This window comes from Nelumbo lutea, chromosome 1, assembly GCF_056320005.1.
Source record: "Nelumbo lutea isolate HS-2025 chromosome 1, American lotus-T2T, whole genome shotgun sequence".
In the NCBI taxonomy this organism is placed as follows: Eukaryota; Viridiplantae; Streptophyta; class Magnoliopsida; order Proteales; family Nelumbonaceae; genus Nelumbo; species Nelumbo lutea.
This window is the reverse complement of record NC_142684.1, coordinates 1,413,773-1,432,840: the sequence shown is the minus strand read 5'-3', so window position 1 is coordinate 1,432,840 and position 19,068 is coordinate 1,413,773. Positions and strand designations below refer to the sequence as shown.

Genomic DNA, 19,068 nt, shown 5'->3' with positions numbered 1-19,068 from the left:
TTTTAATGGATCTTATATAATTTTTAAATTAAGATTTATTTACTTGTATTTGTACCACGATAAATTTATAAAAGACCAGACTCATCTGATCCGGCATGAACTAAGATCGAGCCAACTTCCCGTTTCTTTCCATTTGAAGACAAAAAAAAAATTGATAAATTTGATTTAGAGCTTCCTGAAAATAGCCCAAAACGGGCTTCATGCATCTTTTCAGGGTGGCATCTTTAGGCAGTTAGATATTTTTCCAACCAAACTAGAAAAGACCAAAACGGGTTTCTAAACAGCTGGCAGCCTGCATAGAAAAACGCACCAAACAGGGCCAATGTGCTCTGTGCTATCATCTCCATACCATCTTGTGCAATGTGCAATTACTGATTAGACCCTCTTACACCTCAAAAAGGGCATATGCTTCCTATGGTGTCTATACCCATAATCCTACACTCTCCCTCGATGAACACGAGTTATAGGCGGCACAACTCCTCTTGGGTTCAAACTGCCCTCTCATTCCAATAGTTCCGAAGCTCCAAAAACTTGATTAGGGTTCCCATTGGCCAGGAACTAGGGATTTGGATTTGATTCTCTAAGAAAGGTTTGATCTAATTGATCATCTCAATCACTCCTGAAAGGGGCAAACGAAAATTCTATATAATGTGGCATCCAATGCCAATTCGAGCAGAGACTGATTGAGATTGTGATTTCTCCTTAATCTCAGTCTAATCCCAAATTTGAAACAAATCAAAACAAATTGGAAGTTAATCCAAGTTAGCATGGGTATAGCGTATAGGATAGGGACTCAGGGGTTCTAATTTGAGCCAACAATCATCTGATTCAAAACCAATCAAAAGTAGAGTACCACTTGAACTTAGAGGCTTTGTAATACTCAAAGACATGCTGCATCTTCAATAGTCATCTAGTATTGGATTGAGTCCAACATAAACTAGACCTGATTAAGAATTAGGCTATGTTGGGCCCAACCACCCGCAAAGCCCAATGATGTTAGTCCAACCTCCAACCTAGATAGTAATCAACAAGTATTGTGGCCAATGGAATACTTGCATTATGATCATTCTAATTTCAATACTCAACTCTGGAAATGGTAGGGAAGGACTTATTTCGTCATAAACATTTATCAAGCAATTTGGAAAGCTAATATACAATTTAAGCATCAACGTAATTTGCAAACTAGAAGACAACTATTTTAAATCGCCTATTCATAAGATGTATTGTCAATCCTCAATGAATAATGGAAGCATACATGGTAAACAATGCTCCCCACGTTGACATGAACTTTGAATTGGAAATTAGATGTGTTTTGGACGGTTTATTCTTTATATTTATATGTTGTGTTAATAGAAGGTTTTCACCATCGATTCGTCGAGCCCAAAGGCAAGTTGTCTATACTCTATAAATTCAAAACCCAAACCGGATGTTGAACCATTTCACCCTCCAGATCAATAGGTCAGCGGTTCAACTATCTGGCTCAATAGGTCAACAGTTCAACTATCTGGATCAATCTGTCAACTTGTGATCAATATAAAAATGTTCAAAAAGAATATATACAAACCTAGTAATCCTTTGAACACTTCAAATGTTTAGAAAAAAAAAAAAATTAACACTTCGAACAGGCCAACAGTTGGCATCCAGGTAACAGGTTGTTGACTGAGCCAACAGGTTTTGTAACATGGCAGATTAGAAGTAAACAAGAAACCAGATTATAACTGGATTACCAGGTTACCCATCCGACAACCCAGGTTACCAAGTATGTGCATGTACGACGTGTGCGCCATACACACGCACAATAGGACATCACCTTAAACTACTCATGCGATCAATTACAAATAATCACAATGGCACTACCGAAACGGTGTTTTAAACATCCACAATTAATTGTTAAGCAAGAAAATTTATTTCTCGACACACTGATACCTAATATAACATGACTTAAACACAGTTGCTCAACTTTGAACTTACTCCAAAGAATGATAAATTGACAATTAATGTACATAGAATACAAATTCAGGAATCTAGCATGGTAATCAGCAATCTCACTCTTTTCCTACTGCGCTAGATTGCTGAGAACTGTGATCTTCACAATTTTTCTCAAGCACCTTGAACTGTTCTCGAATGTGATCTGCAAGCTGAGCTGCTTCTTTGTCCAGCTTTATGCGTCGTCTCCTAAAACTCTGAAAATTTTTCAGTTACAATTGTAGCATCGGTGTAGGATACCAAACCAAATTCCTTCATTCCATCTTGAAGGTTTGCAAGAAGGTACGGCGACAATGAGTGATAAAGAAAAATATTCATATTGATAAATACAGAGTGAGTCATTTAAAGTTTCAAAAGCTTGTTGAGGATTTTTACAGTTTTGTTACTTGATTTTGTTTATTATTTGTTTAGTTAGAAAGTGGGGATCACAGAATATTATTTGGGAGCTTTTAGAGTAGTGTTTTTGTGTTTTTTATCGAGTTTTGTATCAGCCACCCTATAAGGACGTATCAGTCATTGCACATAGTTTTTATTTTAAGTATAAATACTAATGGGAGAGGGCGGCCAGATGAGTTTTTGCATTCTTTTCGTTTCTTCACTCTTTCTTCTTCTCTTCTCTCACAAAAACACTTCATTTTTTCCTCTTTCTTTTACAGTTTTTTTTTTTCAGTAGATTTCTATTTGATATCAAAGAGCAAGAATAGGGTTTCTTGAGGCTGATTCATATAGTCCTAAATCAGCTGACTGCATGAGGAGATAGAGAGCTGATCGATCTACTTCAAATTGCCCAATTCTGGATTTTATAGTGGGTTTCAGTCATCAAGAAGATGATCTGTATTTTGGCATCAAAATCAGGAAGAACTGAAAGTGCGGGGAAAAGTAAGTTGGGCTCTTCATTTTTTACCTAGTGTTGGGCGCTCAGACCTTTCTAGACTTCTTTAAGTTTTTTATAGTAGCGACTCAATTTCTGGCCTTTTCTGAGCTTCCTAGAGAGATCAATACCTTTCTCTCTTCTCCCATAGCTCTTGAGAAGGGAGATTTCTCCCCACGTAAGGTTTTCTTCCCCTGGAAAGGTTTTCCACCCTTGTTTGTGAGATTGATCTGGTCTTGGGAGTATTTCTACATAATCCTTCTTTGATTTTGAACTTATTAAGTTGAAATAGAGGGTTGGAGCATTGAGCAGAAACCAGTTGGTGGACCGGGTCTGGTAAGACTATATGGTACAAACGATTTAGAATGGGCACAATCAGCCAAGATGACTATTGGTGCTTGTGAGAAATTGGGGTTCATTAGTGGGGAGGAGAAGAAACCTGATACAAATTCTTCCCGGTGGGTGCAGGAAAATTGCATGGTAATGTATTGGCTGTGTAGTTCAATGTTACCTCACATTGGTAGAAATTTTTTGTGGGCTAATACTACAAAAGAGATTTGGGATGGAGTGACTAAGACCTATTCCCAAAACTAGAATGTAACTAGAGCCTATCAGTTGAGGAATCAGGTGATTAATACAAAACAATGAGATAGACCTCTTGCTATGTATTTCTCTATGCTAAAAACGCTTTGACAAGGGATAGATCACTTAGAGGTTGTGGTCTGGGAGAATACTAAAGATGTTGCAACCTATTAGAAATTGGTGGAGAAGAATAGGGTCTTTGAGTTGTTGATTGGCTTGAACCCTAGGTTTGATATTGCTAGACAACACATTCTTTCTAGAGAGGAAACAACAATTCTTGGTTGGACTAAGCTCTTTCTGAACCATATGCCTGTGTGTCCAGAAAGGAGAGTAGGAGAAATGTTATGATGAGACAGTTTGAAATTGACCAGTCAGCTATGGTTAGTACAATTAAACCTAATCCAAATGGTCACAAGTGGAGCAACGAGATTAGGAGGGAAGACAAGGACTTGGTGTACGATTATTGCAAGAAAGGGAATGGTTAGTACAATTAAACCTAATCCAAATGGTCACACGTGGAGCAACGAGATTAGGAGGGAAGGTAAGGACTTGGTGTACGATTATTGCAAGAAAGGGAATGCTAATGTGGAAATTACTAGAGATTCATCAAGGGCTCTTACTCAAGCCAACGTGGAGACCATTGTAGTAGCAACGGTCATGACAGAATTGGAGAAGTATGGGCAGCTTATAAATAAGGACTCGACTAGTTCTATTTTTTCAGGCGGGCAGCAAAGTGCATGAGACTTAGGAGCTAGTTACACTACTTTTGCTCTTGCAAGTAGTTCATATGCCACTACAAATTATGCATCCTCCTCAGGTAGGAAGAGACCTCCCTAGATTATAGACTCAGGAGCATTTGAGCATATGACCAATAAGTCTATCCTTTTTACTTCTTACCAGTTGTGTTCTAGTAGAGATAGAGTCTTACACTAGATGGTTCTCATATTCCCATTGTTGGGAGAGGGACAGTTAGGGTAATTGATGACAATACTTTGTCCTTGGATTTAAGGTGCCATACACTCTTTTGTTTCCAAAGGTTTCATATACCTTTGAGAGTTTTTGGATTTAAGGCCAATAAATGTATCTTTCTTGAGCATGCTCAAAACCAAAAGGGGTACTTTTGTTATGATCCAATGTCAAGGAGCAGATTTGTCACTATGGATGTTACTTTTTTTAGTCTACATGCTTTTTCTCTGGTGGATCTCCCTAAGGGGAGTGTCTTGGGGAGAAATCACATTTTGTTCCTTTTCATGTTCTTTCATATACTCCATTAGCTCCTCTAGTGTCACAAACTAACCCATAACGACTTGCCTCATAGTTCTTTTGGTGCAACCACAAGAGGGTTGACTCCACACATGCTCCAGCAGGGGAATCCACACCTCTCCTTGGTCCATTAAAGATCCCAAGTTTGCTTGATATAGTTCTAGGTATTTCCAATGATTTAAAAGGTGCGCCTAGGCGCACAAGCGAGGCGCATTTTGGGGTATGCGCCTCACCTAGGTCCTAGGCGCACCCCTTTCAAAAGGCGCATGCCTGGTGTGCCTGATGCGCCTTGCACCTCAGCCTAGGCATGCGCCTTTTTAAAATTTTGCACTTTTTGCCTTTTTTTGTGTCTAACGGCTGGGCCGAGGGCTCCGCTCCCGGACCCCCAACCACGCCCCTCAAGCTTGCCTCAAGGGGCGTGGTACAAAGGCAACTCATAGAATCAAGAATGCAATATGTTTTAGTGTTTTACATCACATTAGCTATTTAAAGCAATGCAATTAAGGAAAAAAAGAGATTGTGGGTTTTACATGCTTGAAAATGCTTTATATGTTTGCTATTATTTTTGAATACGCTTTACATGTTATGTTTATGTATTTTAATTTTAGATAATTGGTTTTTTAAAACAATTATTTTAAATTTTATGTTTATATTTTTTATTAACATTGTGTTTAATATTTTTTGAATTTTTAAAATTCTTTTGGCATGAAATTTCTGACTTTTTTTTTTGTAGTTTTGCGCCTCGCCTTGTGCTTTTAAAACACTGGGTATTTCCCTTGAGCCTACTATTTTTTCTGATCCCATTGATGATACTTCTATACCTAACACTGATCTTGCAACTGATCTTGATCTTCCCAATGCACTTCTCAAGGGAAAGAGAAAATGCATAGCCCAATGCATTTCACACCATCTTTCCTATGGTGGCCTATCTCCTTCCTATTGTGCCTTCCTTTCTTTCCTAAACTTTGTGTCTATACCCAAGAATGTCATTAAGGCTCTCTCTACACTTGAGTGGAGAATATCTATGCAAGAAGAAATGGGGGATTTGACTAAGAATCAAACATAGGAAATAGTTGACCTTCCTACAGAAAAAGAGAGAGTTGGATGTATATACTGTGAAGTACAAGGCTGATGATAGCATAGAGAGGTACAGGGTAAGGATGGTTGCAAAAGAGTATACACAAACTTATGGTATACATTATGTGAAGACCTTTGCACCAGTGGCTAAGATGAGCTTAGTTCAAATCTTTTTGTCCCTAGTAGCTACTTACTCGTGGATACTCTTCCAACTTGATGTTAAAAATGCTTTCCTTAATGGTGATTTGTAGGTGTATATGGACCTTTCAATTGGTTTTTAAAAGGATGTTGGTGAAGGAAAGATTTGCAGATTGAAGAAGTCATTATATGGTTTGAAATAGTTACCTAGAGCATGGTTTGACAAGTTTAGGGGGGCATTGATCCGTTTAGGATACACACAAACCTAGTCAGATGGCACTTTCTTTGTGAAGAGGAGTGGACTACTAGCGCCAGTGCTGATTGTGTATGTGGATGATTATAGTTGTTATAGGGAATGATCTAAGTGAGATCGATGCACACAAGAAATCAGTGTAGCAAGAATTTGAGATTAAGGACCTAGGTGAACTAAAATATTTTCTAGGGATCAAGGTTGCAAGATCCAAACATGGTATATTCATCTCTTAGAGGAAGTATGCATTAGACCTACTACAGGAAACTAGGAATCTAGGAATCTAGAAGTTAAACTAGTTGATACTCCCATTGACCAAAACCACAGGATTAATGCTTTGGATAGTGAGTTGGTTAATGATGTAGGGAGATATTAGAGGATGGTAGGCTGGCTTCTATATTTTTGCATGACACGCCCAAACATTTCTTATATTATGAGTCAAAATATGCACGCTCCTTAGGTTTAGCACTAGGAGGCTATTGCTAGTGTTAGAATACACGAATCAGCGGTATTTTGGTCATTTTGGTTTATCCGTTTGAGAGTGAAAAGTCTATTTTATTTAAGTTTAAGTTATGTGTCCCATCTTTCATGAGGGACAATATGGTCTTTCTTGTAACTCTATTATTTGAAATAAATACAAGTGGGTCGGCTAGGGAGGACTGATTTTTCTCCTTCCTAATCTGGCCAAACTCTTCTTCTCTTCTCTTCTTCTTCTTCTCTACTTTAACCTAGAATTGAATAGGGTTTTCTTACATGGTATCAGAGCAGTAAAACCTTGTTCTCCTTTCATTTTTCCTTGCTACTGTCTTCTTCCTGGGTTCGCCGCCAACTATTTCAGCCTTCTTCAAACTTCTGCTAGGCTGAGTGGAAGCTCGACAAGGGGCCAGAAAGGAGTCGTTGTTTTGTGGTTTTGGAGGTGAGTATGCGTCCAGTTACTGTGGTGGTGGTCGTTGAAGTGGTGTGCTAGACGCCCTCTATTCTGTGATGTGAAGAGGGCTGTTTGTGGACAGGTATGAACAGTGTTGTCTTTTGCCCAAGTAGTGGACTGTGAATGCTGTGTTTTGGTTCGAAATTTTTTCCTTGTGGAGGTTTGGAGTGACTAGTATACATATCAGTCCTGCTTTTCTCTGTTTTTACCTCATATGTGTGCTGAAAGTAGGGCTTTTTCGACTGCTGAAGTTCACGACAGCAGTGGTGTGGTGGTAGTTGTATTGTGTTGAATGGTGTATCGATGATTTTGAATATTTAAAAGTGAACCATTGTATCTGGTGTGAGAGTAGTTCTGCAGTGTGCAGTACAAGTGTTTGATTTAATGACCAAGTGACTTCAGCCCTTATATTTGGTGGGTGAATGGTTCTGCAGTGTGCAGTACAGGTGTTTGATGTAATGACTGAGTGATTTCAATTTTATGTGCAATGTGTATTTGAAGAAGGTGGTGGTGCTGAAAGTGAGATAAGTTTTGTGGAAGTGCGTGAGGTTATGTTGCATATTTGAAGGTGAATTAGTTAAAATGGCATCCATTAGTGATGGGAATGACAACAAAACCGGCATTGTGCTTTCTCCATACTACCTAAATGTTCAAATGACATCTATTAAGTTGAATGGTGAGAATTATGTGCCGTGGGCAAAATTTGTGGAAGTGTTCTTAAAGGCCAAGAGAAGGGTAAAACATGTGAGAGAGGAGAAACTTTCCTCTGATTCTTCGGGGTTCAGTGACTGGGAACAGGAAGATGCACAGATAATGACATGGCTATGGAATAGCATGGAACCAAAAATTAGTGTGAACTTTATGTTCCTAGATATAACTAAAGAAATCTGGGATCATGCTAAGAAGCTATACTCCAGACAAGACAATACAACTAGGGTGTATCAGTTGTACCAAGAGTACTTTAATCTGAAGCAAGGCAGTCAAAGCTTCGAGGAATACTATGCAAGTTTGAGGAATATCCGAAATGAGCTCAATGTGTATCATCCTCTGACATCGGATGTTCAAATTCAACAACAACAGCATGAGCAACTTGATGTAACAAGGTTTCTGGTGGGTTTGAAGGCTGAGTATGAGCCCGTCTGAGCACAAATACTAGGGGGGTCTGCTCTTCCCTCACTTGAAGAAGTTTTTGCCCGTCTTAAGAGGACACTATTGAGTCTGTAGAGCATTCCTCTCTCTCGGACAGATCTGGTTTCGTGGTGACTAAAGGGGGTGGCCGTGGAAATAGAGGTGGTGGTGGTGGTAGTGGACCTCCAGGTAACCATGGTGGTTCCATGTTTAACCTTGCTAGTGGCCGGAGTGGAGGTTGGGACTCAGGGGGAGGGCGTGGTAAAGGAAGAAGTAATGCCCCGAGGAAGTGTACTCATTGTGGTTTAGAGGGGCACACGGTTAACTTCTGCTATGATTTACATGGTCCACCCAACACTTGGGCTAACCATGCTATGAAAGGAAGTGGTACAACTACTGAAAGTCAGCAAACTGACCCGATTCTCTCCACATCTACTGATGCTTCTAGCAAGGAGATGGTGAGTGTACCCCATGCAGTATATGAGCAGTTCCTTTAGACATCTCAGTAGAACACCGCTACCCTTGCCCATTCAGGTATGGCTTGTTTACCTTCCAAGCCTCCACACTGGATCATTGACTCCGGAGCCTCGGACCATATGTCTGGGATTCCTAATGTATTTTCTTCTCTTTCTCGGCCCTCCACATCTCAAACAGTTACACTTGCTAATGGTTTTACATCTCCCATCTGTGGTGTTGATGATGTTGATCTCTCCTCCTTGTCTTTATCATCTATTTTATATGTTCCCAAGTTCCCCTTTAACCTTATGTCTGTTAGTAGATTAACCAAATCTCTTAACTATTCCATAACCTTTTATCCCTCTTCTTGTGTGTTTCAGGATCTCAAGACGGGGATGAAGATTGGTGGAGGGCATGAGACAGGTGGATTGTATTACCTTGATGGTGGTGGCCCTCTAGTAGCTTTTTAGTCATCTCTTACTCCTCTTCAATGGCACTGCAGACTTGGTCATCATTCTCTCAAGGCTCTGAAGTTGATGGTTCCTTCCTTGAGTCATCTTTCATCTTTGGATTGTGAGTCATGTCAACTTGGGAAACATCAAAGAGTCTCTTTTAGTCCAAGAGTTGATAGTCGTGTCTCTTTAGTTCATTCTGATGTTTGGGGTCCAATCAAAGTGATGTCAACAATGGCTATAAGTATTTTGTAATTTTTGTTGATGACTTTTCAAGGATGACATGGATTTATCTTATGAAAGATCACAGTGAATTGTTTTCTATCTTTCAAAAAATTTATGCTAAAATACGCACCCAATTTGGTGTTCATATTAAAATTCTTCACTCCGATAATGCCAAAGAGTACACCTCAACATTATTTCAGCAATACTTAGAGCACCATGGGATAATTCATCAAACTTCTTGTGCCTACACCCCACAACAGAACGGTGTAGCTGAACGGAAAAATCGACATCTCCTTGAAACTGTTTGGTCCTTGATACTCAATATGAATGTCCCAAAGCATTTTTGGAGTGATGCCGTCCTCACATCTTGTTTTCTGATCAATCGGATGCCCATGTCCATCCTTGGAAGTCAATCCCCCTTCTCGGTGTTGTTTCCCACGTTGTCTCCATTTCTCTCACCCCAAGAGTCTTTGGGTGTGTTTGTTTTGTTCAACACTTGGGGCCTAGTTTGGACAAGTTAGATGCAGGAGCTACTAAGTGTATATTTCTTGGCTATTCGAGGACTCAGAAAGGGTATAAGTGTTATAACCCTAAATTCCATAAGTTATTTGTGTGCTCTGATGTCACCTTCTTTGAATCAGTTCCCTTTTTCTCAGATGTTGTGGTTTCTTCTCCTTCCTCCGTGGTTCCTCTTCCCGTCCCTGTTGCGGATCCCCTTCCCGTGGCTCCCATTCCTGCTGCAGATTCACCTCCCATGCCAATTACTACTGAGAGGCCACCAATCACACAAGTGTATACCCACAGAAGAGCACTGGCTCCTCCTCCAATTCAGCCCTCGTCGACAGATCCTGCCATTACTTCTTCTCCCTCAGAACTTGATCTTCCTATTGCCATGTGGAAAGGTAAACACACTTGTATTTCTCATCCTATTTCACACTATGTTTCAGCTGCTCACCTGTCTGCTTCTCATCGCAACTTTATATCATTGCTGTCATTTATTTCCATTCCCAAGACTGTCCAGGAAGCCCTTACCTCCCCAGGGTGGCGGTAAGCCATGAAAGAGGAACTCTCTACTCTACAACACAATCACACATGGGAACTCACTGCTCTTCATCCTGGTAAGCATGCTGTTGGGTGTAAGTGGGTCTACATAGTGAAGTATCTTCCAGATGGCAGTGTGGAGCGATTGAAGGCCAGGTTAGTGGCCAAGGGCTATTCTCAGCTGTATGGTGTGGACTATATGGAGACATTTTCTCCTGTGGCTAAGATTGGTTCAGTTCGGGTGTTGATTTCATTAGTTGCTATGTATGATTGGCCTCTTGTACAACTTGACATAAAAAATGCTTTCTTACATGGTGATCTCATTGAGGAAGTATATATGGAGCAACCACCAGGGTTTGTTGCTCAGGGGGAGGATGGTAAGGTTTGTAAAATCAAAAAGGCAATTTATGGACTCAAACAATCTCCACATGCTTGGTTTGGCAAGTTCAGTGAAGTGGTGAAAAACTTTGGGATGAAACAGTGTCAGGTAGACCATTCTGTGTTCAACCATGACTCAAAAGATGGGAAAATCTTGCTAGTGGTGTATGTGGATGATATTGTCATAATTGGGAGTGACAGTAATGGAATCGACAGGTTGAAGAAATTCCTACAGGACCATTTCAATACGAAAGATTTGGGTAAGCTGAAGTACTTCCTGGGAATAGAGGTTGCAAGGTCAAAACATGGAACTAACTTATGTCAGAGAAAATATGTTCTTGACCTACTTGAAGAAACAGGGCTGTTAGGTGCTAAACCAACAAAGACTCCTATGGAACTCAATGCCAAGTTGAGTGTTGATGCAGGTGAAGAGTTTGATGATCCAGGAAGATATAGGAGGTTGGTGGGAAAGTTGAACTACCTGACCATTACCCGACCAGATATATCATTTGCTGTGAGTACAGTGAGTCAGTTTATGCAACATCCTCGGATTCATCATTGGGAAGCAGTTCTAAGGATTGTTAGGTACCTGAAGGGTGCTCCAGGTCGTGGTTTGCTACACCGGAGTGGAGGGACCCTTGAGATAGTAGGGTACATAGATGCTGATTGGGCTAGTTCTATATCAAACAGGAGATCAACTACAGGGTATTGTACCTTCCTTGGTGGCAATCTTGTAACTTGGAAGAGCAAGAAACAAACAATGGTGGCAAGGAGTAATGCAGAAGCTGAATACAGGTCTATGGCTCATACCACATGTGAACTGGTATGGTTGAAGAACTTGCTACAAGAGATGGGGTTCTCAGTTGATAAACCCATGAAACTATACTGTGATAACCAAGCTGATGTTCACATCTCTTCCAACCCAGTCTTCCATGAGAAAACTAAGCATATTGAGGTTGATTGTCACTTCGTAAAAGAGAAAGTGATAAGTGGAGTGATAAACACATCTCATGTGAGCTCAGGAAATCAGTGGGCAGATCTCTTTACAAAGGGATTGTCTCGGGGCAGAGTAGATTATATTTGTGACAAGCTAGGACTATATGACATATACTCTCCAGCTTGAGGGGGAGTGTTAGAATACACGGATCAGGGGTATTTTGGTCATTTTGGTTTATCTGTTTGAGAGTGAAAGGTCTATTTTATTTAAGCTTAAGTTATGTGTCCCATCTTTCATGAGGGACACTGTGGTTTTTCTTGTAACTCTATTATTTGAAATAAATACAAGTGGGTCGGCTAGGGAGGACTGATTTTTCTCCTTCCTAATCTGGCCGAACTCTTCTTCTCTTCTCTTCTTCTTCTTCTTCTTCTTCTTCTTTCCTTTCTTCTTTTCTACTTTAACCTAGAACCGAATAGGGTTTTCTTATAAATAGGATACCTGCATACCTGAAGAAGCATCCTGGCAGAGGAATTTTATTCACTGATCATGGGAATTTGAAACTAGAGGCTTATACAGATGCAAATTAGGTAGGTTGCCTTAGATGATGGGAGATCTACATCAGGAGTATGTACCTTTGTGGGAGGAAATTTGGTTTCATGGAAAAATGAATAGAAGTCAATGGTGGCAAGGTCAATTGCGGAAGCCGAGTATAGATCTATGGCCCATGGTGACTCAGAATTACTTTGGATTAGGTCCTTGTTGAGTGAGATTGGGATAGATGCAGAGGAGCTTATGATGTTATACTGCGACAACCAAGCTGCAATCAATATTGCCCACAACCTAGTTTAGCATGATAGGACAAAACATATTGAGGTTGATAAACGCTTCATAAGAGAGAGGGTGACAAATGGAGAAGTTTGCCTCCCTTATATCTTCTAAATTACAGCTGGTTGATGTCTTCACTAAAGGGGTTGCAAGGAGTAAGCTTGAAAATGACCTACACGAGTTGGAAATGTGTGACATTTACTCCCAACTTGAGAGGGAGTGTTGAGGATCTTTACAGTTTTTGTTACTTGATTTTGTTTATTATTTGTTTAGGAAGTGTGAACCACAGCATATTATTTGGGATCTTTTAGAGTAGTGTTGTTATGCTTTTTATTGAGTTTTTAGTATCAGCTTCCCTATAAGAGCATGTCTGTCATTGTACATAATTTTTATTTTAAGTATAAATAATAATGGGAGAGGATGGACAGATTGGTTTTTTGTTTTCTCTTCCTTTCTTCACTCTTTCTCTTCTTCTTCTTCTCTTCTCTCACAAAAAAACTTATTTTCTTTCTTTTTCTTTTACAGTTTTTTGTTTCAGTAGATTTCTACTAAGTTGAAGCACTTGACAAAATGGAACAGGATAGAGGTTGTTTGCCCAGCCCCTTAAAGTCTATGAATTTAATAATCAGGACTTGAATATTGCAAGTCAACAAATAAAAATGGTTGAAGAAAACTGAAATTAGAACTTAATGACTTTAGGATTAACTTTTATACAAGCTCTATTTTGGAAGAGTGCAAATACAAAAACAGAGCCTAAACAACAATAAATAAAAGTTAAGAACTGATTTAAGAATCAAAACCATTGAAGTGCTTTTTCTTTTATTAAGGTTATTATTAAAGTGGGGTATAGATGTAATTTTCCCTCCACATGATCGAAACAAGTGGTTATGATACCATTAAGTAAAATGAGTGTGTGCACAGAACTCCCTTTTGTCTATTGTTCTCTCTTCTGTCTCTTTTTCTCCTGCTTTCTAGCTGCCATACAGGTCTGATTACATTAGAACATTGTGTCAAAGCAACATATCGAATTAACCTGCTGTTTCCTCTCCTATTGTTCATTCTCTCAAGAATTAGACACATTCTGATCTGTAGAAGACAATCCAAATCCGATCTTGTGCTGATCAAACCATAACATTTCCTTGCTGTGTGTATCTTGCACACAGAATAAGGAGAAAAAAAGAAAAAAAGAAAGAATAATGAGCAAACAAATTATAGAATTTATATTCACTCAAATCCAACGTAAGTTGTAGTCCATGCCTGTTTGATAGAATTATCTTTTTCTGTGCCCTTAGCAGGATATATTAACTCAAATCCATGGTAATTTACATCAACTCTATCAAAGAAAGAAATTGCATCATAACAACTTCTAGAAGAGTTCCTTGTTTCAATATCAAGTAACCATTCAAAAAAATGAATAAACTGATGTAGTTTAAGGGGCATTTACCTTAGAAGTCCATAACTGATCGTGTGCATTCCGAGGAACTATATGGATATGTGTCTGCAGTTTTCATGCTAAGATTAAATTAGATGGAGCTCAATCTAAAATTTTAGATACATCTGATTTTTCATGTGAACCTGATACAGATTCAGGCTGCCATTTCCTTTAAATGGGTATGATACTTCATTTAATTAATTTTAGATACATCTGATTCAAATTTAATGACAAACTCCAGAAAAATTAGAATGTAGAACACTTCGCAATAAAAGGAGTCCTATAAATTGAACAGGCTGAGAAACGTGGATGAAGTGTTTAATTAAAAAAGAAAAGATCGGTCCCCAGACAATGGATATCTTGATAATTGAACATGAAGAATAACTTACATGAAATATAACTTGGCCTGCAGCTGCACCACTATTAACCAATAAGTTGAATGAGTCTGCATGGTCCACACTTACATGTAAGAATGTTGATTGGGGTGTTGAAAGCAAAATTTGCAAAAACTTGTATTTGAGAAGAATAGAATTCAATTATAAACCCATGCAGTCTAATTACTTCAGGCCTATTTAAAAGCCAATTAATTAGGTCAGGACCACTAAAAAGTCCCATTAGGCCACTAAAGGAGTGCCCCTTGCCCTATCTCTCCCTCTCTTTAAGTGGGAGGCCAGGTGTCATTCACTTATAGCTTTAATCTCCTTGGAGGCTACAGCATTTCCCTTCTAAAGGCACTTTCCAAACTTTGCAGCATCTCTTGTATGGACTTCACCATGGTGCCATTGCCTTCATCATCCTTCATCATTAGGAGCAGGATCGGTTGACTTCTTTAGAGGTCTCTCAGCTGCTCTAATATTAACTAATACAGCTACCAAAATGCAGCTACTGCTATAGTGTGTTACAAGCAGGGTCTAATAGCCCGGAATTGTATAGTCCAACAAAGTAATCCCTAGACTACTTGTTATGTTTAGGGAAGGAGCAGCTGAGTTCTAGTAGTATCAAAACCACTAGGATAGCTTCCTGTTTGAGCAGGAAAAACAACAAATAAAAAGAAAAACATAGACAATTTGCCTTTAGCCCTTCCAAAAAAGCTGCCTTTTGTTGGTGCCTTGAATTCCAGTTGCCAATCTGGTTCATGACCCGACCAGAACAAAATTGAGAAAAACCTGAAGGCAATTTTTTTTGGATCAATAGAAATCAAATTTCATTAAACTTAATTAAAAAAGTAGTTAATACAACTTGATGACTGGAATGCCGTCCCAAAATTTCACATCCAAGTTACATAGAAGCCCCAAAATACATCAAATTACAGCTTTGCCCAAAATAAACTATGTCAGTCAACTCCTTGCTTTGCCAAAACATCTGCCAATCCATTTGCAGTCCTTATCTAGCTAAAGCTAGAATTGAACCTCTTTGCTAGGATATCAAGTTCCCTGAAAGCATGCCTGTATTTCCAGTGAGATGAACTGAAATTTTTGGTCCATGAGACGACTAATTGTGAGTCTCCTTCGACTTCCAAATCCCTTAATTCTAGCTGTACTGCAAGTCTGAAACCTTGTAAGAGAGCCAGGACTTCAGCCAGAACTGAATCTCCAAAACCAATAGGTCCCGAAAATAGTGTCAACACCACTCCTGGGTGGTTTCTAAAAACTCCTCCTATTCCTGGCCCTTCCTGGATTACCCATCAAACTGCCATCAAAGTTAAACTTTAACTTATTCCAAGCTGGAGGTTTCCAAACCAATCTTACACTTTCAGCAGGTTTCACTGTTTGTGCCACTTCAGTCTAGGACATTAATATGTCATTTGTTGAGAATAGAATTCTTGGAAAAGATACAAAGTTTTTACCCAATGTGTTGTTCTTACTGTTATGGCTTCAATTAAATCCTCCTTAGATTTGCACCTCATTAAAGATTCTCTGATTCCTTTCTTCCCTAACAGTCCATACCATCACTGCTCTTGCTGCCCTCCACAAGATTCTCCCTCTCTTTTTCTGTGGGATACCCATTTGCAACCTAAGAGACAACAGAGGTGTTTCCAAATACAAGACACAAAGGATTAGGAGATTAACAAGTGATGGAGGGCCTCACCACTTCCCTTGTAGAGGACACACATGAAGAGAGAGGCACTTATTTGGCCTTCTTTTCTGTAGCAATTCACAAGTGTTGATCTTCCCAATGAACACTTAACACAAAGCTTGTACTTTTGGAGGGATAGGTTTGCACTAGATCTCTTTTAATGGGAAGTTCACACCCAATGACCCAAAGGTTCTGATAATACAAGAAGGTTAAAAAAGAAAGCACAAGAGAACACACCATCAGGTGAGGGGGACCAAATTCTTCCATTTAATGTATTAAGGTCCAAAGAAACATTTTACAGTTTTGACTATGTTAGAATGCTCGAGTCAGGGGTATTTTGGTCATTCTGGTTTATCTTATTGAAAGTGAAAGGTCTATTGTATCTGAGTTTAAGTTATGTGTCCCATCTTCAATGAGGGACAAAATAGTCTTTCTTGTAACTCTAAGTTTTTTGAATAAATTCAAGTGGGTCGGCTAGGAGAGAAGTGATTTTATATTCTCTCTTCTAGTTTGGCTGAATACTCTTCTTCTTCTTCTTCTTCTTTCTCTTTTCTTTCTTCTTTCTTCTTCTCTACTTTGACCTAGAATCTACTAGGGTTTACTCACATGGTATTAGAGCCATAAGGTCTCGTGTTCTCTCCTCTTGCTGCTGTCCTCTTCCTGGGTTTGCCGCCAGCTTCACAGTAGTTTTCATCCTTTCAGCTGACCTGATTAGAGATTCGATAAAGGGCTGAAAAAGGAGTTGTCGTTTTGAGGGCCTAGAGGTGAGAATGCCTCTGGTCGGTGCTGTGGTGATTGTTGAAGTGGTACACTAGACCCTCTATTCAGTGTACGAAGAGGGCTGAACGTAGACAGGTATGAACACTGTTGTCGTGTGCTCAAATAATGAACCGTGAATGCTATTTTGTGCTTCAAAAGTTAGTTGTTGTGGAGCTTGGTGAGACTGATACGCATATCAGTCATGTTCTTTTTTTTTTCCTTGCTCATATGTGTGCTGAAAGAGTCGTAGACTGCTGAAGTCCACGACAGCAGTGGCGTGGTGGTGGTTGTGTCGTGGTGGCTGACATATCTATGATTCAAAATGCTTAAAAGTGAACTCCTAGACCTTGCATGTAATCAGTTCTGTAGTATGAAGAACAAATGTTCGATGAAATGACTGAGTGATGCCAGCCTTCGCGTGCTGATGGTAAATGGTCTTGCAGTGTGCAGTCAAGGTGTTTGATGTGTTGACTGAATGATTTCAGCCTTAGTGTGTAGTGTGTAATGTGCAGTTGAAGAAGTTGGAGTTGGTGGTCATAAGTGAGAGAAGTCTTGTGAAGTGTGTGAGGTTGTGGTGTATATTTGAAGGTGAAATAATTAAGATGGCTTCATTTGCAAATGGGAATGACAACAAAATAGGCATCATGCCTTCTCCAGATTACCTAAGTGTTCAAATGACATCCATCAAGTTGAATGGTGAGAATTATGTACCATGGGCAAAATCCGTGGAGGTGTTCTTGAAGGCCAAGAGGAAAGTAAAACATGTGAGAGAGGAGAAACCTCCCTCTGATTCCCCTGGGTTCAGTGATTGGGAACAAGAAGACGCACAGATAATGACGTGGCTTTGGAACAGCATGGAACCAAAGATTAGTGTGAACTTCATGTTCCTAGATACAGCCAAAGAAATCTAGGATCTTGCTAAGGAGTTGTACTCTAGACAAGACAGCACAACTAGGGTATATCAGTTGTACCAAGAGTACTTCAATTTCAAGCAAGGGAGTCAAAGCTTAGAAGAGTACTATGCAAGTTTGAGGAACATCCGTAATGAGCTCAATGTGTATCACCCTCTAACATCAGATGTCCAGATCCAACAACAACAACGTGAACAGTTTGATGTGACTAGGTTTCTTGTGGGCTTGAAGGCTGAGTATGAGCCTGTCAGAGCACAGATATTGGGGGGATCCGCTCTCCCCTCACTTGAAGAAGTTTTTGCTCGTCTTAAGAGGACATACATTGAGCTGGTAGAACATTCTTCTTTCTTTGATAGATCTGGTTTGGTAGTGACTAAAGGGAGTGGTCGTGGAAGTAGAAGTGGTGGTGGTAGCAATGGACCTCCAAGCAACCGTGGTGGACACATGTTTAACTGGACTAGTGGCCGAACTGGAGGCCGAGAGTCAAGGGGAGGCCGTGGAAAAGGAAGGAGTAATGCTCAGAGAAAGTGTACACATTGTGGCTTAGAGGGGCACAGTTAATTTCTGCTATGATTTGCATGGTCCACCCAACACTTGGGCTCACCATGCTACATCTAAGAGTAGTAGCACAATTACTGAAAGTCAGCAAACTGACCCAACCCCCTCCACATCTGCTTGTGCTTCTGGGCAAGAAATGGTGAGTGTACCACGTGCAGTATATGAGTAAGAAATGGCTTGCTTAGCTTCCAAAGCCTCACCCTGAATCATTGACTCCGGAGCCTCGGACCATATGTCTGGGACTCTTGATGTATTTTCTTCCCTTTCTCGCTCCTCCACATCTCAAATAGTTACACTTGCTAATGGTTCTACATCTCCTGTTTGTGGTGTTTGTGATGTTGATCTCTCCTCCTTGTCTTTAGCATCTGTTTTATATGTCCCTAAGTTCCCTTATAACCTTATGTCTGTTAGCAGATTAACCAAGTCCCTTAACTGTTCTGTAACCTTCTATCCTTCTTCTTGTGTGTTTCAGGATCTCAAGACGGGGAGGAAGATTGGTGGAGGGCATGAAGCAGGTGGATTGTATCACCTTGATGGTGGTGGCCCCGCAGTGGCTTTTCAATCGTCTCTTACTCCTCTCCAATGGCACTATAGACTTGGCCATCCCTCTCTCAAGGCTTTGAAGCTGATGGTTCCTTCCTTGAGTCATCTTTCATCATTAGATTGTGAGTCATGTCAATTGGGAAAACATCATCGAGTCTCATTTAGTCCGAGAATTGATAGTCGTGTCTCAAGTCCTTTTGCTTTAGTTCATTCTGATGTATGGGGTCCAGTTAAAGTGGTGTCATACAATGG

General features: G+C 39.9%; 1 protein-coding gene across 8 annotated transcripts in view; it reads right to left on the bottom strand.

The window, feature by feature from the left end:
- Window positions 1-1,832: 1,832 nt before the first annotated feature.
- Window positions 1,833-19,068, bottom strand: part of HINT3 (histidine triad nucleotide-binding 3) — a 77,043-nt gene continuing 59,807 nt past the window's right edge. For 4 of the 8 annotated variants that reach the window (XM_088963077.1, XM_088963083.1, XM_088963078.1 and 1 more), the window contains exons 5-7: window positions 14,359-14,414; window positions 13,982-14,035; window positions 1,833-2,183 (exon numbers count right to left, since the gene is read on the bottom strand). In XM_088963077.1, coding sequence (XP_088819203.1) covers window positions 2,046-2,183; window positions 13,982-14,035; window positions 14,359-14,414 — 248 coding nt within the window. In that variant the 3' untranslated portion in view covers window positions 1,833-2,045. Of the gene's footprint in view, window positions 2,184-13,322; window positions 13,871-13,981; window positions 14,036-14,358; window positions 14,415-19,068 lie in introns of those variants that run through there. The other 4 variants (XM_088963079.1, XM_088963080.1, XM_088963081.1 and 1 more) reach the window with 2 other exon arrangements.